This window comes from Capricornis sumatraensis, chromosome 9, assembly GCF_032405125.1.
Source record: "Capricornis sumatraensis isolate serow.1 chromosome 9, serow.2, whole genome shotgun sequence".
NCBI lineage: Eukaryota > Metazoa > Chordata > Mammalia > Artiodactyla > Bovidae > Capricornis > Capricornis sumatraensis.
Window position 1 is genome coordinate 100,613,939 of NC_091077.1, and position 26,958 is coordinate 100,640,896.

At 37.4% G+C, this 26,958-nt stretch overlaps 1 protein-coding gene across 1 annotated transcript in view; it reads right to left on the minus strand.

The window, feature by feature from the left end:
* SLCO6A1 (solute carrier organic anion transporter family member 6A1) overlaps positions 1-26,958 on the minus strand; it is a 98,077-nt gene that overhangs the window by 54,749 nt on the left and 16,370 nt on the right. Inside the window, 6 exon segments of the mRNA XM_068981131.1 lie at positions 294-438; positions 7,903-8,015; positions 9,085-9,194; positions 9,596-9,608; positions 20,567-20,656; positions 22,260-22,445. Coding sequence (XP_068837232.1) covers positions 294-438; positions 7,903-8,015; positions 9,085-9,194; positions 9,596-9,608; positions 20,567-20,656; positions 22,260-22,445 — 657 coding nt within the window.

The following is a 26,958-nucleotide window of genomic DNA, read 5'->3' on the forward strand; positions in this document are numbered from 1 at the left end:
AAGAACTCCAACTTTAAAAGAGGTGTAAGTTACCTCTGCAGAGGGAGGAAAAGAAATGTGATAAAAGAGAAATGCAGAAGTCCTACAAATTTCTATATGTTAAAAACTAGTGATGCAATGATGGGAAAATGTTCATATTTTTAAAAGTTGAACAACCAGTGTTCAGATATTTAAAATTTAAGCAAACACTACTGCTCCTTCTACTTCCCACTTAGTTGAAATATTTCATAAATACATAAAAGAAAACTTTACATAAAAATTTCACAATGAGTACAATGAGTGGAAATGTCTACCTGCCAGTGTAGTTGCCTCGCTGGGTGATAATATAAACTGATTTTCTATATATATAGGCAAAAATTCAGATGCTCCGATCATAACTAAAGATTCTGAAGCTCTTGACAGAGATAGATACATAAATATTGGATTCTTGATCAGAATCTGAAATAGAAATAAGTTATGTATGAATTATTTTATTTTATTAGGTAAAGAAAAATAGATATACCCACCTGTATATTAGTGACCGATCCACAAAAAGTTTACCTTTGTCAATAACTGACAATACTATATGTATATAAAAATTGAAACAGAAACTTAAAATTCACCAATATACCATAAAAGACATGTAGTGTTCGAACCATTTTTATTTGCTATTTGATCTCCATACCACCCATAATTTTTATTTGTGACTCTGGCAGTGTGTTAGGACTGCTAGAACTAGAATATTAATTTTCAAACTGATTTCTATATTTCTTAGATATGTATATATCTTTGAGAATGTTCAGTGATGTTTCATATTTGTATATTTTTAAATAAACTTAAAATTTCTTTTTCTATCCCTTAACACTATTTCTGAAATTTATCATTTTCTGCGTATTTATCAAATTCATCTTCTGGGTTAAATTTAACACATTACATAGTGTAATACCACTCCCATAGGGTTAAATGCTTAAGTCGACTTGAGCTTCCTACTGGTGCAAACAAGGTGACATTAAACATCCTTGTGCAACCCTTAAGGAAATAGGATAGAGCGTCTTTGAAAGTATATATACTAGACAGGGATTACTAGGGCTCTGGGATTTGGTCTACCTCATGCCATTATTTCTCCAAATTTTTCTCCAAAATTATCAGTTTATACTCCCACCTTAATACAAGGGAATCCCATTTTCTTCATGTAGTGACTGATACTTTTTAAAATTCATCAGAGCAACATTTCTGATTTCATATCCCTTTCCAGAACTTCGCCATTCTCCAAGAGGTGTTGAACTTTAAAAGGCCTAACTGACTGCCTCACAAAGCAAGTAATGCTGCACAAGTTCTGAGACTGGGTCATAAACTGACAGTAGGACTTCTGTTGGGAACTCTCACTCTCAGGAGTCTGCCCATGGAACTTGGTTACCACGTTCTGAGAAAAACCAGGCCAGATGGGGAGGTCATGTGTGGGCATTCTAGCAAACAGCCAGAATCAAAAGCTAATATCTGGAACAAGCCTTCAGATGACTTTATCACCCAGACTTACTTCACTATAGTTGATCAAAACAGATGCTCTATTATTTTAAGCCACTAAGTTTGGGGGTGGTTTGTCATGTAGCAACAGATAACTGGCACATCCCACATAATCACAAACACTTTAATATTAGTTGGCTTTCAAAATTTCACCATTCTGATGAATGCATATTATTACAGTGCTATATTTTATAATTCTCTAACTTCAAACATATAACTGAGCATTTCTTCATATAATTTCTTAGCTATTCAGTATTCACTTGGGAGTATGAACTGGCTGTTTATATGCTTCCTGAAATTCTTCTGTAGATTTTCCAAGAACTCTAATTTATTCTAAATACTAATCTTGTGTTGGATTTAGATATCTGTCACCCACCTTTTAATACTGGCAGCTTCCTTCATTGAACAGAAATCTTGATGTAAGGTACTTAAGAAATTTAAATTACATTAATGTCTTAATGTAATCAATCCATAAATAAGTTCATATTTGACACTATTACAAATCTTGTCTATTATTTTCATATCCATATATTGCAAGGTGTTTCTTTCAGTTTAAACCTTGACTTTGTCATTTTTTATAGTCACATTCTATTAACCTAGAAATTATCTTTTTGCATAATATGAAGTAGACAGCCAACTTCATTTTACCACACAAAGAACCGAGTTAGTCATCATACCTACTGAACAATTATCTTCGGAGTGCCTCCTCTATCATATGACAAGTTCTTATATACACTAATCTGTAGCTGGGTTTTCTGTTCCACTGGCCTGTTTATTTGTACTGAGGAAATACTATCTTTTCTTTTTTTAACCACTATGGCTTTATATCGGGTCTTATTGTGTACTAGAATAAACATTCTTTCTTTTACTTATTCATGCCCTTGCATGCCCAGTCACTCAGTGACTTCCCTGCCAGGCTCCTCTGTCCATGAAATTTTCCAGGCAAGGATACTAGAGTGGGTTGCCACTTCCTTCTGCAGGGGATTTTCCCAACCCAGGGAAGAGCATGACCTTGCACACCAGAGTAACACCCACTTTCCCCCACAGCCAGTCCCTCCCATCAGAAGCTTGCACAAGCCTCTTACCCTTATCCATCAGAGGGCAGATAGAATCAAAACTACAATCACAGAAAACTAACCAAAATGATCACATAGATCACAGCTTTGTGTAACGTAATGTCCTATAGGGTCACTATAAGCCTATGAGCCATGTCCTATAGGGTCACCCAAGACGGATGGGTCATGGTAGAGAGTTATGACAAACTGTGGTCCACTGGAGAAAGAAATGGCAAACCATTTCAGCATTCTTGCCTTGAGAACCCCATGAACAGTATGAAAAGGCAAAAAGATATGATACTACTGGAGAAGAGCAGAGAAATAGGTCCAGAAGGAATGAAGAGGCTGAGCCAAAGCAGAAACAATGCCCAGTTGTGGGTATGTCTGGTGGTGAATGTAAAGTCTGATGCTCTAAAGAACAATACTGCATAGGAACTTGTTAGATTCTTGAATCAAGGTAATTTGGAAGTGGTCAAACAGGAGATGACAAGAGTGAACATTGACATTTCAGGAATGAGCGAACTAAAGAAGGTTGGAATGGGTGAATTTAATTCAGACGACCGTTATATCTACTACTGTGGGCAAGAATCCCTTTGAAGAAATGGAGTAGCTGTCATAGTCAACAAAAGAGTCCAAAATGCAGTACTTGGGTGCAATCTCAAAAATGACAGAATGGTCTCTGTTCATTTCAAAGGCAAACCATTCAGTATTACAGTAATCCAAGTCTATGCCCCAACCACTAATGCCAAAGAGCTGAAACTGTATGGTCCTGTGAAGATCTATAAGACCTGTACAACTAACACCAAAAAAAGATGTCCTTTTCATCACAGGGGCCTGGAATGCAAAAGTAGGAAATCAAGAGATACTGGGAGTAACAGGCAAGTTTGGCCCTGAGATGCAAAATGAAACAGAGCAAGGCTAACAGTTTTGCCAAGAGAACACCCTGGCCATAGCAAACACCCTCTTCCACCGACACAAAAGATGACTCAACACATGGACACCACCAGATGGTCAATAGTGAAATCAGATTGATTATATTCTTTGCAGTTAAAGATGGATATGCTCTATACAGTCAGCAAAACCAAGACTGGTAGCTGATTGTGGCTCAGATCATGAACTCCTTATTGAAAAATTCAGACTTAAATGGAAGTGAAGTGAGTGAAAGTTGCTCAGTCATGCCCGATTCTTTGACCCCATGGACTATACAGTCAATGGAATTCTCCAGGCCAGAATACTGGAGTGTGAAGCCTTTCCCTTCTCCAGGGGATCTTCCCAACCCAGGAATGGAATCCAGGTCTACTGCATTGCAGGCAGATTCTTTACCAACTGAGCTATGAAGAAAGTAGGGTAAACCACTAGGCTATTCAGAAGTGAAGTGAAGTGACGTGAAGTCGCTCAGTCGTGTCCGACTCTTTGCGACCCCATGGACTGTAGCCTACCAGGCTTCTCAGTCCATGGGATTTTCCAGGCAAGACTACTGGAGTGGGTTGCCGTTTCCTTCTCCAGGGGATCTTCCCAACCCAGAGATCGAACCCGGGTCTCCCGCATTGGAGGCAGACGCTTTAACCTCTGAGCCACCACGGAAGCCCAGGCTATTCAAATATGACCTAAATCAAATATCTTATGATTATACAATGGAAGTGAGAAATAAATTCAAGGGATTAGATCTGATAGAGTGCCTATCTACGGACAGAGGTTTGTGACATTGTACAGGAAGCAGTGATCAAAACCATTCCCAAGGAAAAAAAATGCAAACAAGGCAAAATGGTTGTCTAAGGAGACCTGACAAATAAGTGAGAGAAGAAGAGAAGAAAAAGGCAAAGGAGAAAAGGAAAGATACATTCATCTGAATGCAGAATTCACAGAATAGCAAGGGAAGATAAGAAAGCCTTCCTCAGTGACCAGTGCAAAGAAATAGAGGAAAACAATACAATGGGGAAGCCTAGAGATCTCTTCAAGAAAATTAGAGATACCAAGGGAAAATTTCATGCAAAGATGGGCTCAATAAAGGACAGGAATGGTATGGACCTAACAGAAGCAGAAGATATTCAGAAAAGATGGCAAGAATACACAGAAGAACTGTAGAGAAAATATCTTAATGACCCAGATAACCATTTTGTTGTGATCACTCACTGAGAGCCAGGCATCCTAGAGTGTGAAGTCAAGTGGGCCTTAGGAAGCATTACTATGAGCAAAGCTAGTGGAGATGATGGAATACCCATTGAGTTATTTCAAATCCTGAAAAATGATGCTGTGAAAGTGGTGCACTCAATATGCCAGCAAATTTGGAAAACTCAGCTAAGGCCAAAAATTTGAAAAAGTCAGTTTTCATTCCAATCACCAAGAAGGGCAAGGCCAAAAAATATTCAGACTACTGCACAACTGAACTCATTTCACATGCTAGTAAGGTAATGCTCAAACAGTATTGAACTGAGGACTTCCAGATGTACAAGCTGGATTTAGAAAAGGCAGAGGAACCAGAGATCAAATTGCCAACATACACTGGATCACAGAAAAAGCAAGAGAATTTCAGAAAAATATCTACTTCTGCTTCACTGGCTATGGTAAAGCCTTTGACTGTGTGGATCACAACAAACTGTGGAAAATTCTTTAAGAGATGGAAATAACAGACTACCTTACCTGCCTCTTGAAATATCTGTATGAATGTCAAAAAGCAACAGTTAGAACTGGACATGGAACAACAAACTGGTTCAAAATTGGGAGAGGAGCACATCAAGGCTGTATATTGTCACCCTGCTTATTTAACTTCTATGCAGAGTACATCCTGTGAAAAGCCAGGCTGGATGAAGTTCAAGCTGGAATCAAGATTGCCGGGAGAAATATCAATAACCTCAGATATGCAGATGACACCACCCTCATGGCTGAAAGCTAGGAGGAACAGCCTCTTGATGAAAGTGAAAGAGTTAAGAGTGGAAAAGCTGGCTTAAAACTCAATTCGGAAAACTAAGATCATGGCATCTGGTACCATCTTTCATGGCAAACAGATGGTGAAATACTGAAAGACTTTATTTTGGGGGGCTCCAAGATCACTGCAGATGGTGACTGCAGGCATGAAACTAAAAGATGCTTGCTCCTTGGAAGAAAAGCTATGACAAACCTAGACAGCATGTTAAAAAGCTGAGACATCACTTTGTTGACAAAGATCGGTATAGTCAAAGCTATGGTTTTTCCAGTAGTCATGTATGGATATGAGAGTTGGACTGTGAAGAAACCTGAGCGCTGAAGAATTGATGTTTTGAACTGTGGTGTTGGAGAAGACTCTTGAGAGTCCCTTGGACTGCAAGGAGATTCAACTAGTCCTTTCTAAAAGAGATCAGCCCTGGGTGTTCTTTGGAAGGAATGATGCTAAAGCTGAAACTCCAGTACTTTGGCCACCTGATGTGAAGAGCTGACTCATTGGAAAAGACTCTGATGCTGGGAGGGATTGGGGGCAGGAGGAAAAAGGGACGACAGAGGATGAGATGGCTGGATGGCATCACTGACTCGATGGACGTGAGTTTGAGTGAACTCCGGGAGTTGGTGATGGACAGGGAGGCCTGGCATCCTGCAATCCATGGGGTCGCAAAGAGTCAGACATGACTGAGCAACTGAACTGAACTGAATATATGAGCACCTAAATATACAAAGCAAACACTAACGACATAAAAGGAGAAATTAGCAAGAATACAAAAATAGTAGGGGGCATTAATACCCCATTTGTATCAATTGACACACCATCCAGACATAAAATCAATATGGAAATGGTGGTCTTACACGACACATTAGACTACTTGGCTTAACAGACATCCATAGGACATTGCATCCCCAAACAGCAGATATACATTCTTTTCAGGTGCACATAGAGTGTTCTTCGGGTCAGATCATATGTCGGCCACAAAATAAGTCTCAACAAATTTAAGAGGACAGAAACCGTATTGCGCACTTTTTCTAACCACAGTGGTATGTAACTAGAAATCAGTTATAGGCAAAAAAATGGATAAAGCACAAACATGGAAACAAAACAACATGCTACTAAAAAATCAATGGGCCAGTGAAGAAATCAAAGCGGAAAACAGAAAAGGTACAGAGAAAAATGGAAATTAAAAAGACAAATTCCAAAATCAATAGGATACATCAAAAGCAGTTCAAAGAGGGGAGTTCATAGCAATACAGTCCTGCTTGGAGAAACAAATCTCAGAAACCAACAACTTAACCTACCGTCTAAATAGAAGATATCAACCAAATCAAGAGCTGTTTGTTTTTTTTTTTAAAGATAAGCCTTAAGAAAAGGCTTAAGTTCACTAAGAAAAAAAGATAGAGGATACAAATAAACAAAATAAGAAATTAAAGAGGAAAAATTACAACTGATATCACAGAGATACAAAAATTGTAAGAGAATATAGCAAATAGTTAAAGGCCAACAAATGGACAATCTAGAACAAATGGATAAATTTCTAGAAACATACAATCTTCCAAAACTGAATCTAAAGAAGAAATAAACAATCTGAACAGATCCATCACTAGTAATGAAATTGAATTTGTAAGAAAAAATTTCCAGCAAATAAGTCCAGGACTGAACAACCTCATAGGGGAATTCTACCAAGCATATAGATAAGAGCTAATATTTATCCTTCTCAAGCCATCTCAAAAAATTTTGGAGGGAACACTCTCTAATTCATTCTGCAAGGTCACCATTACCCTCATACCAAATCAGATAAAGACAAGCACATAAAAATAAAACTACAGGTCAAATTTTCTGATGAAAATAGATGCATAAATCCTCAAAAAAAATTAGCAAATTGAATACATGTTTGTTGGTTTTGTTGCTTTGACATGTAGGTTCATAAAAGCAAAACTCAGTCATGACCCATGAGAAGGGCTAACAGGAATTTTAACTGGGTAAGGTCCTATAGGCCATTCTGAAATAAACATTTCTAAATTAAAAAAAAAAAAAGTTGTTTGTGAGAGTATTTGTTAACTTCGAAAGTTCTTTTCTAAGTTATTTAAATATAATAAAAAGATAATGCTAATACCTACCTCTGTCATCTTATTAAATGGCTTATTTATTTATAGAGAGAAAAAATAAATTCATTATAATATAAAAGTTAAAAGCAATAGAAGAAGGAAAAATACTTGGTATCAGTCTTTGACACTAACCAAGTTTGTACTGATGCCACATAGGTGAAATGCATCCTATTTTCCATTATCTATAAAATGAGTAGGTTAATTAAGACCTCAAAAGTTCCTTTCAGATTCAAGTTGAACACTTTATACTTTTCTTAAGTCCATAACAATAACATTGTACATGCCAAGTTAATTTGCTTGTTCATATAAAATACTTTACCCTGAAAGTAGCAAATAAGTCCTTGATACTAGGTCCAAATTCCTGATCTTTTGTTTGATCTCTGTCCAAAATATGAGGCTGTTTACGTTTCCCAGCTTTTATCCTTGCTGTGCCTATACATTAACAAGGAGAAGAATCTTATAACATGTTCAAATAACTAACACACATATAATAAGCATTCATACACAGTCCAACATATACCCAATTGGTCCTGAAATGGTAAGTGAACTATTTTTGAACAAGCTAAAGTCAAACTGGTGGCCCCAGGTGGCTCAGACGGTAAAGCGTCTGCCTGCAATTCAGGAGACCCAGGTTAAATCCTTGGGTTGGGAAGATCCCCTGGAGAAGGAAATGGCAACCCACTCCAGTACTCTTGCCTGGAAAATTCCATGAACTGAGGAGCCTGGTAGGCTACAGTCCATGGAGTCCCAAAGAGTAGGACACAACTGAGCGACTTCACTTTCACTTTCAAAGTCAAGCTAATAAACTAAAAGACATGCTCTTCTAAAACAGTACTGTCCTAAAGATCTTTGTGATAAGGGAAATTTCCCATATCTGTACTTTCCAATATCTCCAATATCGTAGCCATTAGTTATGATGAGGCTATTAAATATTTTAAAATGTAGCTCCTATGATTGAGTAAATGGATTTTTAATTTAAATTAAAATTTAAATAGCTACATATAACGACTACAGTATTTGACAGCATAGCCCTAAAATATAAAAGTACAAATTTGGTATCACTAAAAATATTTTGTACCAATTAAATTTACTACCATTAGGAAGCTATTTGATTTCTCTAATGTTACATGTATATTCCAGTGTTTCTGAAAGACTTTTAATAGTTAGTACTTTACCTTATAACATAAATCATGATAGGTAAATAAGATTAAATATGCTTCTTTCATGAAGAAAATTATAGATAGCATGAAGCATTTTTAGACAGGAATGACAAAAAAACAAAAATATGTACTAATGACAGTCTGGTACATAAATAAAATAATTACTTGGTGGCATGCTTTATTTGTTCAAATAATACTAGCACATGTCACTGTTTGTCCATCACAGAAAGAAATGTACACAGAAAGTAATGAAATTCAGTCATATTCTGAGAATTGGGGATCAGGGTAGGGGTGAGGAATATACTCTCCTTTAATTTAATGAATTATATTTTTATAGTCACCTCGTAAACTCTGTGGAAAGCATGAAAATGGTATTAATGTAGACCATGCAATAACTGCAATAATAACAAAATAACTCCACCAACTCTGCCGCCAACGTTCTTTATCATCACTGTCTCCAACACTTTAATAGAGAAAATGAAAATTTTCAACTTTGCATAGTTTATTACAAAGCCATAATTAAACAGAGAGAGAAAGAGCATTTTCTGTTAATTTGTCTTTGTTATTGCTTTGTTTTGCTGAGATTGAGTGGTTGTGAGTTCTCCAATTATGTGGTTCTCTTCTTTCATGTAGGATGCTAAACTTTTTCCTTTCCCCACTTTTCCCCTGTCTGCTCAGGTGGTGAACAGTAATTCTTTGTCCCTTTTAAACTTCTTTCTCTGACAGAAGTTACACATTTAGAAGACTATCACTCTAAATCTGATCTATTTTTTTAAATCATTCTTACCTCCTTTAAATCATGTGCCAAATTCTTTAGAACAAGCTTGGCCCTTTAAATTGCACAACCAACACTTAATCCGGGTATCTGACTCATTACCATTTCTTGGTAATCTTTTTCTTATAGTCCTTTCTCTGAACTCTCGGATTGAGCATGTTTTAGCCTTCTAGTAACCCTAACTCATCACGCTTTGATAGCCTTTGTCTTCTATCTCCCCTGTGGTTTTTCTTGGTCTATCTTTGCAAACCACAAAGCTTTGCAGTGGGCAGAGCAAGATGGAAATGTTAAGGGTCCTCTGCTGGGATTTTGTTGATTTTTTTTCCCCCTTTTCAGTCACAGTTGTTTTGTAGTTTCAACATTCTTTGTTTCCAATTATGCTCAGGCCATGATTTTTGTGAGAGATTTTCATGTTATGACATTATTTTATATCATTTAGGGAGGAGACTTGGGGAAGCTGATTACCACATCGCTGCCATTATCTTCAGTTCCACACACACTTAAGATGCTGTCCAACCAGCTGTTGTGGGAAAAAGTCCACATCCACAGGAAACAGCTTTGGTGGTACTCTAATGCCAGCAAGATCTGCTGCCAACAGAACCTGGTGAGTAGCCTGCATTTAGGCTTTGACTGTCACAGAGTATGGAGAATATTCCCAGTTTCTTTATCAATGGGACAACTTCCTATCCATTGCTACATTATTCAGGGATACAAATACCAACTTGCAATGACACAGTGTTACAAATTTGATATCCATAATTCAGTAAGGATATATACATGTAGATATGTTATGCCCAGGGAGTTTCAACTCCAGATTATCACTGGGCTCTGTTTCCTTGTTGACTATAACATTCATAAAATTTCTATTTTTCTCTCTTTTATTTATAAAATTATAGCTTTTTATCTTTTTGAAATCTTTCTTTTTACATTTGAACCCATCTATGCATTCTAACTATATGTATGCATTGGTTCCAATTATTACCATGCAACTACTCTCATTTGACACACAAATCCAACTGTTACAAGTCAAAACATTTTATTATAACCTATAATTATCAAATGTATCTGGAAGAGCAATTTTGTAAAAACAGCCCCTTATTTGATGAATGAGGACTTATTTAACAATATAGAAAATAATACAATAAAGCTTTAGTTATTGAAACCCTTTAGTATTGGCATGAAATAAAAAAATATATCAGGGAACATACTAGAGATACAGAGACAGGAAGAAAATCTATATATACAAGAAAATTTTACTTATCATAAAGATGGTATTTAATATTAAAAATTAAGTTAATATTTAAAAAATCATGGACTGACTAAAAAATGTTATCAGTATAAATAAATATTCCTTTCAGGAAAAAATATAAATGTGTCCCCTTTCTCATATTATATGCAAAAATAAACTGAAATTGATGTTAAATTTAAATCAATCAAATCCAGACAAGGACACCACAAGTAAAGAAAATTACAGGTCAATATCTGTGATGAACATCAGTGCAAAAATACTCAACCAAATACTAGAAAACTGAACTAAACAGTATATTAAAAGGATCACAACCATGATCAAGTGGGATTTCTTCCAAGGATACAAGGATGATTCAACATATCTGCAAATCAATCAATATGATTCACCACATTAACAAAATGAAGGATAAAAATCATATGATCATGCCAATTAAAGCAGAAAAAGCATTTGAGAAAATCCAACATCCATTTATGATGAAAGACACTCAATGGATTGAGTATACAGGAAAAATTTTGTTGTTTAGTCTCTAACTTGTGTCTGACTCTATTGCAACCCCATGGACTGTAGCCTGCCAGACTGCTCTGTCCATAGGATTTCCCAAGCAAAAATACTGGAATGGGTTACCATTTCCTTCTACAGGGGATCTTCCCCACCCACAGATCAAACTGCATTGGCATGTGAATTCTTTACCAATGAGCCACTGAGGAAGTCCACAGAGGGAACATACCTCAACATTAAAAAGGCCGTACATGACAAACACACAGCTAACATCACACTGAACAGTGAAAAGCTAAAAACATTTCTTCTGAAATCAGATAAAGGCAAGGATGCTAAACTAGCCACAGCAATTAGGCAAGAGAAAGAAATAAAAAGCAACCAAATCAGAAAGAAATAAGTAAAACTGTTTCTGTGTGAAAATGGCATGATATTACATATCATCCAAAAACTCCACCTAAAAACCTGGCGAGGGCCCCAAGCTATGACACCGTTCTATTTAGCCAGATATTTCTGGAAAATGGTGTGCAGATTAAGACCAGTAAATTTTGTAATTACCATGCTGTCATACTGCCTTTGTATGTATAGAAAAAGCCTAGAGAGATAACCACAGGAATGAGATACCACAGGGATGAATAGGGCATCTATATGAATGGTAGTGATAGCATAGGCACTGTTGGTAGAATAAACATTGTTATGAATGAATATTTGTGTCCCCTGAAAATTCATACGTTAAGGTTCCTTTTAATGGTTCTAGGAAGTGGAGCTTTGGGGAAGTGATTAGGTTATGATGGTAGAGTCTGCATGAATGTGATTAAAAACCCCAGACAGACTTCTTGCCCCTTCACCCATGAAAAGATACAGGGAGAAAATAGCTGTATCTATGAACCAGGAAGCAGGATCTCACCAGACACTGAATTTGCCAGCACCTTGATCATGGACTTGTCAGCATACAGAAATATAAGAAGTAAATTTCTGTTTCTGTAAGCTCAGAGTATGAGATTTCTATTCAGTTCAGTTAGGTTCAGTCGCTCAGTCATGTCCGTCTCTTTGCAACCCCGTGAACTGCAGCACGCCAGGCATCCCTGTCCATTACCAACTCCTGGAGTCCACCCAAACCCATGTCCATTGAGTCAGTGATGTCATCCAGCCACCTCATTCTCTGTCATCCCTTTCTTCTCCCTCCCTCAATCTTTCCCAGCATCAGGGTCTTTTCAAATGAGTCAGCTCTTTGCATCAGCTGGGCCAAAGTATTGGAGTTTCACCTATCCAAATAGACAGACAGTAGAGAAGAAAATTCTTGCCTAGGATATGTGCTGTTGTTACTGTTGTTGCTAAGTTGTGTCCCACTCTTTGTGACCCATGGATTGTAGCACAACAGACTCTTCTGTCCTCCACTATTTCCTGGAGCTTGCTCAAATTCCTGTTCATTGAGTAGATGATGCTACCTAAGCATCTCATCCTCTGATGCTCCATTCTCCTTTTGCCTTCAATCTGTCCTAGCATCAGGGTCTTTTCCAGTGAGTCAGCTCTTCACATCTGGTGGCCAAAATATTGGAGCTTAAGCTTTGTCATCAGTCTACCAATGAATATTCAGGGTTAATTTCCTTTAGGGTTGATTGGTTTGATCTCCTTGCTGTCCAAGGGACTCTCAAGAGTTTTCTCCACCATCATACAATTCAAAAGAATCAATTCTTTGGCATTTAGCCTGCTCTACAATCCAACTCTCACATATGTATATGACTACTGGAAAAATCATAGCCTGGACTACATGGACATTTATTAGCAAAGTGATGCTTCCTTTTAAATACAATATCTAGATTTGTCATACCTTTCCTTTCAAGAAGTTCAGTTCCATTCAGTTCAGTCGCTCAGTCATGTCTAACTTTTTGCAGCCCCATGTATTGTACCTCTCCAGGCCTCCCTGTTCATCACCAGCTCCTGGAGCTTACTCAAACCCATGCCCATTTTGTCAGTGATACCATCCAACCATCTCATCCTCTGCCATCCCCTTCTCCTGCCTTCAATCTTTCCCAGCATCAGGGTCTATTTAAATGAGTCAGTTCTTCACATCAGGTGGTCAAAGTATTGGAGCTTCAGTTTCAGCATCAGTCCTTCCGATGAATATTAAGGACTGATTTCCTTTAGGAGGGACTGTTGGATCTCCTTGCAGTCCAAGGGACTCTCAAGAGTCTTCTCCAACACCACAGTTCAGAAGCATAATTTCTTTGGCACTCAGCTTTCTTTGTAGTCCAACTCTCACATCCATACATGACTACTGGAAAAACCATAGATTTGACTAGATGGATCACTGTTGGCTAAGTAATGTCTCTGCTTTTTAATAAGCTGTCTAGGTTGGTCATAACTTTTCTTCCAAAGAACAAGCGTCTTTTAATTTCATGGCTGCAGTCACCACTTACAGTGATGTTGAGGCCCCCCAAAATAAAGTCTGACACTGTTAGCACTGTTTCCCCATCTATTTCCCATGAAGTGATAGGACCAGATGCCATGATCTTAGTTTTCTGAATGTTGAGTTTTAAGCCAACTTTTTCACTCTCCTCTTTCACTTTCATCAGGAGGCTCTTTAGTTCTTCTTCACTTTCTGCCATAAGGGTGGAATCATCTGCATATCTGAAGTCATTGATATTTCTCCCAGCAATCTTGATTCCAGCTTGTGCTTCTTCCAGTCCAGTGTTTCTCATGATGTACTCTGCATATAAGTTAAATAAGCAGGGTGACAATATACAGCCTTGACGTACTCCTTTTCCTATTTGGAACCTGTCTGTTCCATGTCCAGTTCCACCTGTTGCTTCTTGACCTGCATACAGATTTCTCAAGAGGCAGGTCAGGTGATCTGGTATTCCCATCTCTTTCAGAATTTTTCACAGTTTGTGGTGATCCACACAGTCAAAGGCTTTGGCATAGTCAATAAAGCAGAAATAAACCAGTTCTATCACTTAATGGCAAATAGAAGGGGAAAAACTGGAGCAGTAAAGATTTTATTTATTTCCTTGGCCCCCAAAATCACTGTGGATGCTGACTGTAGCCAGGAAATTAAAATATGCCTACTCGTTGAAATATCAATAACCTCAGATATGCAAATGACACCACCCTTATGGCAGAAAGTGAAGAAGAACTAAAAAGCCTCTTGATGAAAGTGAAAGAGGAGAGTCAGAAAGTTGGCTTAAAGCTCAACATTCAGAAAACAAAGATCATGGTATCCAGCCCCATCACTTCATGGGAAATAGATGGGCAAACAGTGGAAATAGCAGCTGACTTTATTTTGGGGGGCTCCAAAATCAATGAAGATGGTGATTGCAGCCATGAAATTAAAAGATGCTTGCTCCTTGGAAGGAAAGTTATGACCAACCTAGACAGCATATTAAAAAGCAGAGACATTAGTTTGTCAACGAAGGTCCATCTAGTCAAGGCTAGGTTTTTCCAGTAGTCATGTATGGATGTGAGAGTTGGACTGTGAAGAAAGCGGAGCACCAAAGAATTTATGCTTTTGAACTGTGGTGTTGGAGAAGACTCTTGAGAGTCCCTTGGACTGCAAGGAGACCCAACCAGTCCATCCTAAAGGTGATCAGTCCTGGGTGTTCATTGGAAGGACTGATGTTGAAGTTTAAACTCCAATACTTTGGTCACCTGATGCGAAGAGCTGACTCATTTGAAAACACCCGATGCTGGGAAAGATCCTCCCCTCCTCCTGAGGGCAGGAGGAGAAGGGGATGACAGAGGATGAGATGGTTGGATGGCATCACTGACTCAATGGACATGAGTGTGGGTAAACTCCAGGAGTTGGTGATAGACAGGGAGACCCTGGCGTGCTGCAGTTCATGGGGTCACAAAGAGTCGGACACGACTGAGTGACTGAACTGAACTGAACTGATGGAACTGGATGCCATGATCTTAGCTTTTTTCACATTGTTTCAAGCCAACTTTTTCACTCTTCTCTTCCACCTTCATCAAGACACATTTTAGTTCCTCTTCACTTTCTGCCATTAGAATGGTATCATTTCTATGACTGAAGTTGTTGATATTTTTTCCCTGCAATCTTGATTCCAGCTTGTGATTCATCTAGCCTGCCATTTCACATGATGTACTCTGCATAGAAGTTAAATAAGCATGGTGACAATAATTCAGTAGTTCCATGGCCAGTTCTAACTGCTGCTTCTTGACCTGTAAACAGGTTTCTCAGGAGGCAGGTAAGGTGGTCTGGTACTTCCATCTCTTTAAGAATTTTCCACAGTTTGTTGTGATATGCACAAAGGTTTCAGTGTAGTCAAGGAAGCAGAAGCAGATGTTTCTCTACAAGTTTCTTGCCTTCTCCATCATCCAACAAATGTTGGCTATTTAATCTCTGGTTTCTCTGCCTCTTTGAAACCCAGCTTGTACATCTGGAAGTTCTCAGTTCATATACTGCTGAAGCCTAGCTTGAAGGATTTTGAGCATAACCTTGCCAGCACATGAAATGACTGTAATTGAATTGTAGTTTGAACATTCTTTGAAATTGCCCTTCTTTGGGATTGGAATGAAAACTGACTTTTTCCAGTTCTGTGACCACTGCTGAGTTTTCCAAATCTGCTGATGTACTGAGCACAGCACTTTAACAGCATCATCTTTTAGGATTTTAAATAGTTCAGCTGAAATTCCATCACTCCCATTAGCTTTATTTGACTTTACACTGCAGGATGTCTGTCTCTAGGTGAGTGACCACATCAAGGTGGATATCCAGGACATTAAGACCTTTTTTGTACAGTTCATTTATGTGCTCTTGCCACCTCTTCTTAATCTCTCCTGCTGCTGTTACGGCCTTACCATTTCTGTCCTTTACCATGCCCATCCTTGCATGAAATGTTCCCTTGATATCTCCAATTTTATTGAAGAGATCTCTAGTCCTTTCCATTCTGTTGTTTTCCTCTATTTCTTTGTTCACTTGAGAACACCTTCTTATCTCTCCTTGCTATTCTCTCTAACTGCATTCAGTTGGGTATATCTTTCTCTTTTGCCCATGCCATTCACTTCTCTTGTTTCCTCAGCTATTTGTAAAGCATCCTCAGACAACTTTGCCTTCTTGCATTTGTTTTTCTTTTGGATGGTTTTGGTCACTAGCTCTTATACAATGTATGAACCTCCATCCACAGTTCTCAGGCACTCTCTCTACCAGATCTAATCCTTGGAATCTATTCATCACTTCCACTGTATAATCATAAAGGATTTGATTTAGCTCACACCAGAAGAGCCTAGATATTTTCCCCACTTTCCTCAATTTAAGCCTGAATTTTGCAATAAAGAGTTTATGATCTGAGCCACAGTGTGTTCCAGGTCTTGGTTTTACTGTCTGTAGAGTTTCTACATCTTTGGCTGCAAAGAACATAACCAGGATATGTATCTTTCCCTATAAAGATAAATCTCTTGGTTAATGGAGGGCCAACCTGATGACAAAGTAATCAACCTGATAAAAGCTTGTCTTCTGATGAAAGTATCATATCTGGAACTCACGGTTTACTGCTACTATTGATGAACTGGACAATAAGCAGTATTAATAATTATATCCTGGTAAATATTCTTGTTGACAGATTGTCCTTAGTGTGAAGAAGTCCAAGTAGTGCATTCATGCAAAGTCATCATTACTCTAACCAGCTCTTTTTACATGAGCTTACTGAGGAAGAATTTAGAGTAGTTAGAAAAAAATGAGAGAGGCTGATTAACATTGACAGGATGGGTCACCTTGTCCAACTGCTAAAGAGCCTCTTAAAAATGCATACAATTTTCATGTGCTAGTTGCAAGAGGTTCATCTAGATATTCTCCTGGTTACATAATTTTTATATTGCTCTAGGTTCTAACCATACATTAGTATAAATTTATACCTCAGTATAAATTTAGTATCAGAGGATAAGATGGTTGGATGGCATCACTGACTCAATGGACATGAGTCTGGGTAAACTCCTGGGGCTGGTGATTGTCAGGGAGGCCTGGTGTGCTGCAGTCATGGGGTCGCAAAGAGTTGGACACAACTGAGTGACTGAACTGAACTGAACTGAATACCTATAAAAATTAGTATAAATTTATACCTCCTGGGTGACTCAGCTGGTAAAGAATCCTCTTGCAGTGCAGGAGACCCCATTTGATTCCTGGGTCAGAAAGTTCCCCTGAAGAAGGCTACCCACTCCAGTATTCTTGGGCTTCCCTGGTGGCTCAAAACGTAAAGTATCTGCCTAAAATACAGGAGACTTGGTTCAATCCCTGGGTTGGGAAGATCCCCTGGAGGAGGGTATGGCAACCCACTCCAGTATTCTTGCCTGGAGAATCCCATGGATGGAGGAGCCTGGCAGGCTACAGTCAATGGGGTTGCAAAGTGTTGGACACAACTGAGCAACTAAGCATAGCATACTTCAGGGTATCCCTTCTATGCTAAGTGGTCAACAGCCTGACATTCACTAGCATGATTTCCTGTATTTCAAGGCCACTGTTGAGCAGCCACTGTAATATAGTGGCTATCCTTTTTTTCATTTCAGTAAGAGAACTTTATATTCACAAATTTAAATGTTTCCTTTTACCTGGAATATTTTCCAGTATTATTAAAAGAAGCTATATGTATTACAGCATGCAAGAAAAATTCAACATATAATTATCAGTTAATGTGATATACCACATTAACAGAATAAAGGACAAAAACATGATCATCTTAAAGGATTCAGAAAAAGCATTCAACAAAGTTTAACACCATTTCATTATAAAAAAAACACTCAACAAACTATGAACAGAAGGAAATTATGCCAACATAATAAAAGCTATATATGCCAAGCCCACTTCTAATATTGTATTCAATGTGAAAAACTGAAAGTTCTCCCTCTAATATCTGGAACAAGGTAAAGATATCTACTTACTTTTACCACTTCTATTCAACATAATACTCAAATTCTAACCAAAACAAATAGGCAAGAAAAAGAAATAAAAGGCATCCACATTAGAAGGAAGAGGTAAAATTATCTCTGTCTGAAGATGATATGAACTTCTGAGAAAGTGCTAAACACTCCAAAGGAAAAAAACTGTTAGAACTAATAAATGAATTGAGCAAAGTTGCAGGATACAAAGTTAATACAACTCAAGTGTAGTTCTATACACTAACAATGAGCAACATGCAAGGCAAAGACCTGTACACTGAAAACTCCAAAACATTGCTGAAAGAATTAAAGAAGATACAAATAAATGGAAGAAAGACATGCTCATAGATCTGAAACTCAGTATTACTAAAATGCCCTTAATACCCAAAGTGACCTACAGATTCAATGCAATCCCTATCAAAACCCCAACAGAATTTTTCACAGAATCAGAAAAAAATCCTAAAATTTCATATGGAATCTCAAAAGACCCCAAATAGTCAAAACAATCCCAAGAAAGAAAAAACAAAGTCAGAGGCTTCATATGTCCTGGTTTCAAAATATATTACAAAGCTATAGTAATCAAAACAGTATGGTACTGGTATAAAGTATGGTACTGGTTCCAGAATCTAGAACAATGGAAGAGAATAAAGATCCAAGTAATATATTCTCATAAATATGAGACAAATCATATTTTACAAAAAGAATAAGAATATACAACATGGAAAGGATAACCTCTTGAATAAATGGTGCTGGAAAAACTAAATATTCATGTGCAAAAGAATGAAGTGAGATCCTTTCCTTACAATATATATGAAAATAACTCAAAATGGATTAAATATCTAAACATAAAACTTGCAACAATAAAGCTCCCAGAAGATAATATATGAGAAAATCTTCATGGTGTTGATTTTGGGAGTTAATTTTTGATATGACACCAAAAGCACAGGCAACAAAAATAAGATTAGAGCAATGGGACTACATTGAACTTAAACTGGACAGCAAAGGGAACAACAGAGTGAACCGAGAAACTACAGAATGGGAGAAAATATAGGCAAACCAGTTATCTGGAGTAAAGCTAATATCCAGAATATAGAAAGAATTGTGTCAACTCAATAAGAACAAAAATCTGATTTTAAAAATGTGCAAAGGACTTGAAAAGATATTCCTCCAAAAAAGATATACAAATGACCAACAAGTATTTGAACATCACTAATCATCAGGAAAATGAAAATCAAAACCACAACAAAATATCACCTCGTACACACCTATTAGGATAGCCATTTAAAAAAAGAGAAAATAATAAGCGTTGGCGAAGATATTGAGAAACTGGAAGCACTATGCACTATTAGTGGGAATGTAAAATGATACAGCCACTGTGGAAAACAATATGGAAGTTCCTCAAAAAATTAAAAATAGGAATACCATACAATCTAATAATCTGGGTATATATATCCCCAAAATATTGAAGATAGAATCTCAAAGAGATATTCACACATCCATGTTGAAGTAACCTAAAGGTCAACTGACAAATAGATAAAGAAAATGTGGTTCATACATACAATGAAATACTATTTATCCTTAAAACAGAGGAGCCTGGTAGGCTGCAGTCCATGGGGTCGCAAAGAGTCGGACATGACTGATTGACTTCACTTTCACTTAAAACAGAAGGAAATACTGTTATATGTCACAACATGGATGAGTCTTGAAGACATTATCCTAAGTGAAATAAGCCAGTCATAAAAAGACAAATTACTTCATGATTCCATTTATGTAAAGTATCTAAAGTAGTCAAACTCTTAGAAACAGAAAGTAAACAGGGGCTGAGGGAAAGAGGGAAATGTTGTTGTATAATGAACATCATTTCTTACTTGTATTTTTTAGATTTTTTTTTTTTGGCTGTGCTGCACAGCATGTGGAATCTTAATTCTCTGACCAGGGATTGAACCTGTGCCCCCTGAACTGAAAGCTCAGAGTCTTAACCACTGGATTGCCAGAGAAGTCCCAATTGTATAATGGATATAAAGTTTCAGCTTTCCAAGACAAAAAATTTTAGAGATAAGCTGCACAATATTATGCATATAGCTAATATTATTATATTATACACTTAAAAATGGTTAGAATGGTAAATTTTATACTATGTGTTTTTTAACACAATTAAAAAAACTATGCAGAATTAGTAGTAAGGCTCTCATCATAAGCCACTTTTTAAATTACATTTCAAACAGCAAAGTGTATTTAGATGTATTTATATGTACATATATGTGCATACTAGTCACATTTATATACTTTAAAAAATATAATGATTATAAATTAAATATACATTTATAAGCTACAGTATCTATTCAATAAATATTTTATACAATGTAAACCAGAAAGAAAGGCAAAAAAACAGCTTACCTTTTCTCAAAAGTACTATTCACAGATAGCACAGAGACCTTAATTAGGGGTGCTCCTAGAGTATAACCCAAAGAATATCCAAGTATTCCTACAGCTTCCACAATGCCTATAAAATGAATACTGAACATCAAATAACTACATAACCCAGCTTTGTTGCAAAATGATAAAAATTATCTAATGGAAATGGGTTACTTCTAAAAGCTTCATTGCATACTTTGTTAGTCTCCAAAGAAACAGAACAAATAGAATATTGAGAGAGAAAGAGAGACAGAGACAGAGATTTCAAGGAAGTGGCTCATGAATTGTAGGGCTGGCAAGTCCAAATTTGTAGGGCAGGCTCTCAGGCTGAAAATTCAGGTAAGAGTTAATGTTACAGTCTTGAGTTCATAAGGTTAAATCCACAGGGCAGGTCAGTAGGATGGGAAAACTCAGACAGAGTTTGTACATTGCAGTCTGGAGACAGAATTGTTTCTTTCTTGGGAAACCTGTCTGTTCTGCAAGGCTTCAGCTGATTGGATGAGGCTCATCCATATTATTGAGGGTAATCTTGACTCAAAGCGTACTGACTGTAAATACTGGTCACATCTAAAACATATCACAGAAATATCTAGCCTGGTGTTTGATAAAAGAACTAGTTATCATAACCTAGCCAAGCTGACACATAAAATTAATCATGCATATTACTCAACGCACATAGAGAAATTCAGATAATTTTATAATTCACTATAACATTTAATCTATATTTTAATATAATTTAAATAAATATACATATATTTAATATAATTCAAAAGTATTTCACTTTAATTTGTGGTACTAAAGCAAGATGATATTTCAATATAAACATCATTTTTGCATCCTCCACTATAGCTGCCAGGGAGGCAGGAGGTAATAATAAAGTAATCTATTCTCTGTAATATATACATGTATGCTTTTAATTGCTATTCCATAAAACTAAAAGCAAAACAAACAGATTTGTTGCTTCCATCAGCCAACACTAATAAATTGGTGCAATTTTGTTCTAAAAGCAAGCATAAATATGAATGTCATCTATTTTAGTTTATTGACATGACTTTCCTTATCTCTGGTGGAAAAATTATTATTTTGGTGTAAAATGTTATTTTCTGTTAAGTCACCTTCACAACAGGTATGTAAAAACAACCTAATTTTTTTCAAAAAGGAAAGTTAGATAACCCTGTACAAATAGATAATCTACCGGGACCAGAAACTATTACAATATAAAGGAGTACAGATTATTGTGAGATACACTCAGGGTTACTTTTTGTATGACACACTAGCATGAAATATTATAAAAGTGGATTCTACATTGTAGCTAATTAAATAGCATGCCATGCCTCTCCTTGATAGGATGAACAAGATTACAACAAGAACTGTTATAAATTCATTAACTTCAAAATGTCAAAGCCCTTCAAAAAGACTGAGTTGGTATATGTAGAGAACTTAGTACAGTAATAATTATTTCAGCACTGCACTGAATCTAGTTCTGAGGAAGCATAAAACGATGTTTTCATTCCCTTAAGGACATGATGGCAGCAAATCCCATTATATCTTCAAAGCTTAAGCATACAAATATTCAAGCAATTTAATCTAGTAATTTGAGTTGTTTATTTCCTAGAGAAATGAACCACAACCTAAATAGTTTGATAGGATGAAAATATATAAAAATCATATTACAAGGGAAAAGAACTTGCCTAGATAAATACCAGCTGAGTGTGTGGCAACGCTGTTGTAAATAAAGGTTACTCCAAGGATATAAAGAGGTATGGCTGCTATTCCCTGCACACTCTGCCCGAGGATGAAGAAAGTCATGTAGTTTGATCGGAATGAGAATGAAGTTTCCGAGCAAGGCTTGACAATCTTCACTTCTTGGCAAATATCTTTTGAAAAGATAATTACATTTTTGTTAAATGGGTCAAAAGTTAAACATACAACAGATATGCAGCGTATTCTATGAAATGTTTTACCTTTTATAAGCTATTTCTACCATAATGCTTTAATTTTAGTTAACATCTCATTTATATTGAATGTAGTAGTTCTACAGTAAATCATTATGTTCTCAGAAAAAAACAATGATAAAAGAAAATTTGTGGGAATACTGGAAGAGATGCACATATTACAAACCAAATATAAATCTTTATTGCATGATTATATTTATATATCCATTTATGTGTGCATAAGTGTATATATATAACCACACATACACACATATTCCTCTTAAATCTGGCATCTGGTACCCCTGAGTTTCAACCCCAGAAGAAAAGTATTTCTGATGTCCTAAGTTATCTGAATTACTAAAGATTACTTTCTGAGATTAATTGTAGATCAACTTCGTCAGCAATCTTAAAGTTAACTTCATGTCACTAAATAGTTTTCCATTATAAACCCCTTAACTTCTAGAATACACGTGCATAAGGAAAAGGCATTATACAATAAAATTTCTCTCTATTAGAGTTACTCATAATATAGCAATGTACTATATTTTAAATTCTATGAAGTGACATTCTATTTCTTATGCTTTCTCAAATTCACATGACTGTAGCTCAATAGTCAACAGATGTTTGTTGGAATTACATTTGTTGTTAGATTGGCAGATCCAAGCAATGCTATTAGACCATTCTGATTGTCTATTTTGATTCAAATGTGTCTATATAATAAAATATTCTTAAAATATTAGTTCAGTTCAGTTCAGTCGCTCAGGCATGTCCAACTCTTTGTGACCCCATGAACTGCAGCACGCCAGGCCTCCCTGTCCATCACCAACTGCTGGAGTCCACCCAAACCCATGTCCATTGAGTCAGTGATGCTATCCAGCCATCTCATCCTCTCATCCCCTTCTCTTCCTTCCCTCAATCTTTCCCACCATCAGGGTCTTATCAAATGAGTCAGCTCTTTGCATCAGGTGACCAAAGTATTGGAGTTTCAGCTTCAACATGAATCCTTCCAATGAACACCCAGGACTGACCTCCTTTAGAATGGACTGGTTGGATCTCCTTGCTGTCCAAGGGACTCTCAAGAGTCTTCTCCAACACCACAGTTCAAAAGCATTAATTCTTTGGTGCTCAGCTTTCTTTATAGTCCAACTCTCACATCCATACATGACTACTGGAAAAACCATATCCTTGACTAGACAGACGTTTGTTGACAAACTAATGTCTCTGCTTTTTAATATGCTGTTTAGGTTGGTCATAACTTTCCTTCCAAGGAGTAAGCGTCTTTGAATTTCATGGCTGCAATCACCATCTGCAGTGATTTGGTAGCCTAGAAAAATAAAGTCAGCTACTGTTTCCACAGTTTCCCCATCTATTTGCCAGGAAGTGATGGGACCGGATGCCATGATCTTGATTTTCTGAATGTTGAGATTGAAGCCAACTTTTTCACTCTCCTCTTTCACTTTCATCAAGAGGCTCCTTAGTTCTTCTTCACTTTATACCATAAGGGTGGTGTCATCTGCATATCTGAGGTTATTGATATTTCTCCCGGCAATCTTGATTCCAGCTTGTGCTTCCTCTAGCGCAGCGTTTCTCATGATGTACTCTGCATAGAAGTTAAATAAGCAGGGTGACAATATACAGCCTTGATGTACTCCTTTTCCTATTTGGAACCAGTCTGCTGTTCCATGTCCAGTTCTAACTGTTGCTTCCTGACTGCATACAGGTTTCTCAAGAGGCAGGTCAGGTGGTCTGGTATTCCCATCTGTTTCAGAATTTTCCACAGTTTATTGTGATCCACACAGTCAGAGGCTTTGGCATAGTCAATAAAGCAGAAATAGATGTTTTTCTGGAACTCTCTTGCTTTTTTAAAACTGGCAAAAGTACAGACTGCAAAAGAGTACACAAGTGGAAGTTTTCAGCTGGTCCAGTATCCACATGTCAAATGGGAGGAGGTCTCTAGAACTGTGATCCAAACTACAAATGATTCAATTTTACATAAACGTATTAACTAGTGGTGATATCACAATCAATCTGACATTTTCAACACCCTAGCCTCTTAGTTTCTTGAATTTCACTCTGTCCATGTACTTGTACTCCATTTACCTTAGCTATTCATTTTAAACTTTTGGAAAGAATAACTACAAACCTTCCTTAACTGCAATTCCAAGCATCCTACACTCAAACTATTTCCACCTTTCCAGATCACTCCTTCTAGCAACCAAGTTGCTACACTCCTTAAAACCTACCCAGATCTATAATCAACCCACTGAGCCCACTCCGTTTCACTATCTCAATGTCACCTCCATCACCTTACTTTCATAGTCATCTTAGCACTTTTAAAACCTTTGTTCTCTTTTATATCATGCAATCCCTTAGTAAAATTTCAGCCTTTCAGTCAAATTAAACTCTGTTCCCTACTCTACACCTACGCGTTTAAAGCTGAATGTGGCTGGAGGGAAACATACAATGAGGCAAATCTCACTTTGAATGCATGATTGTTAATCTCAACTAGGCCCTTCACCCTCCTGATAATCAAATATGTCCCTAATTGACCACTCTTGGCTTCTCCTAGGAAATTCAACTTGTTTTCCTTCTCCTAAGGATCGTCGGCCTGAGATTCAAACGTCCAACATTTGAAAACAAGTTTTTCCATCAGTAGGATACAACTAATCTTTTGGTACCCTTCTTCATCTTAAAAAATATCCTTTGATTGGACTATAATTTCAAGAAGGGTGGCAGGCAAGAAATGTAATAAATAAAACTTTTGATTATATTAAATAACAAATTATTACTATAGTTTGGTGAAAATATATCTGTTGCAGTGTTTATAGTGAGGGCCATGTTAAAGTGTGTTGAGTGAAGAATATGAGGTAAAGCCAGAAAGCATTCTGGAATTCTTTCCAAATTTTTCAATGAAAATGAGTAAGTAGTGCTAAGGGATACTGTTGCTTATGTCTATTGTTGTTTCAGTTGTTTAAGAATAGGAAAAACCCTGAGCACGTTTAAATGCAAATACACGAGAAGCAAAAGAGAAGGAGAAGTTGCAGAACTTCCTGATGTTCAAGCTGGTTTTAGAAAAGGCAGGGGAACCAGGATCAAATAGCCAACATCCGCTGAATCATGGAAAAAGCAAGAGAGTTCCAGAAAAACATCTATTTCTGCTTTATTGACTATGCCAAAACCTTTGACTGTATGGATCACAATAAACTGTGGAAAATTCTGAGAGAGATGGGAATACCAGACCACCTGACCTGCCTCTTGAGAAACCTGTATGCAGGTCAGGAAGCAACAGTTAGAACTGGACATGGAACAACAGACTGGTTCCAAATAGGAAAAGGAGTACATCAAGGCTGTATATTGTCACCCTGCTTATTTAACTTATATGCAGAATACATCATGAGAAATGCTGGACTGGAAGAAGCACAAGCTGGAATCAGGATTGCCGGGAGAAATACCAATAACCTCAGATATGCGGATGACACCACCCTTATGGCAGAAAGTGAAGAAGAACTAAAGAGCCTCTTGATGAAAGTGAAAGAGGAGAGCGAAAAAGTTGGCTTAAAGCTCAACATTCAGAAAACGAAGATCATGGCATCCGGTCCCATCACTTCATGGGAAATAGATGGGGAACAGGGGAAACAGTGTCAGACTTTATTTTTTGGGGCTCCAAAATCACTGCAGATGGTGATTGCAGCCATGAAATTAAAAGACACTTACTCCTTGGAAGAAAAGTCATGACCAACCTAGATAGCATATTCAAAAGCAGAGACATTACTTTGCTGTCTAAGGTCCGTCTAGTCAAGGCTATGGTTTTTCCTGTGGTCATGTATGGATGTGAGAGTTGGACTGTGAAGAAGGCTGAGTGCCAAAGAATTGATGCTTTTGAACTGTGGTGTTGGAGAAGACTCTTGAGAGTCCCTTGGACTGCAAGGAGATCCAACTAGTCCATTCTGAAAGAGATCAGCTCTGGGATTTCTTTGGAAGGAATGATGCTAAAGCTGAAACTGCAGTACTTTGGCCACCTCATGCGAAGAGTAGACTCATTGGAAAAGACTCTGATGCTGGGAGGGATTGGGGGCAGGAGGAGAAGGGGACGACAGAGGATGAGATGGCTGGATGGCATCACGGACTCGATAGACGTGAGTCTGAGTGAACTCCAGGAGTTGGTGATGGACAGGGAGGCCTGGTGTGCTGCAATTCATTGGACCACAAAGAGTTGGATACAACTGAGCGACTGAACTGAACTGAACTGAACTGAATCCCCAATGTGATGACATTTGGAGATGGGGGTTTTGAATAGTAAGTAGCTCATGAAGGTAGGACCCTCATGAGTGGGATTGGTACCCTTATAAGAAGAGAGGACACATGAGGGCTTGCTTTCTCTCTCTCTGTTATATGAGAACATAACCTGGAAATGAATCAGCTGGCACATGGATCTTGAACTCTCAGCCTTCAGGGC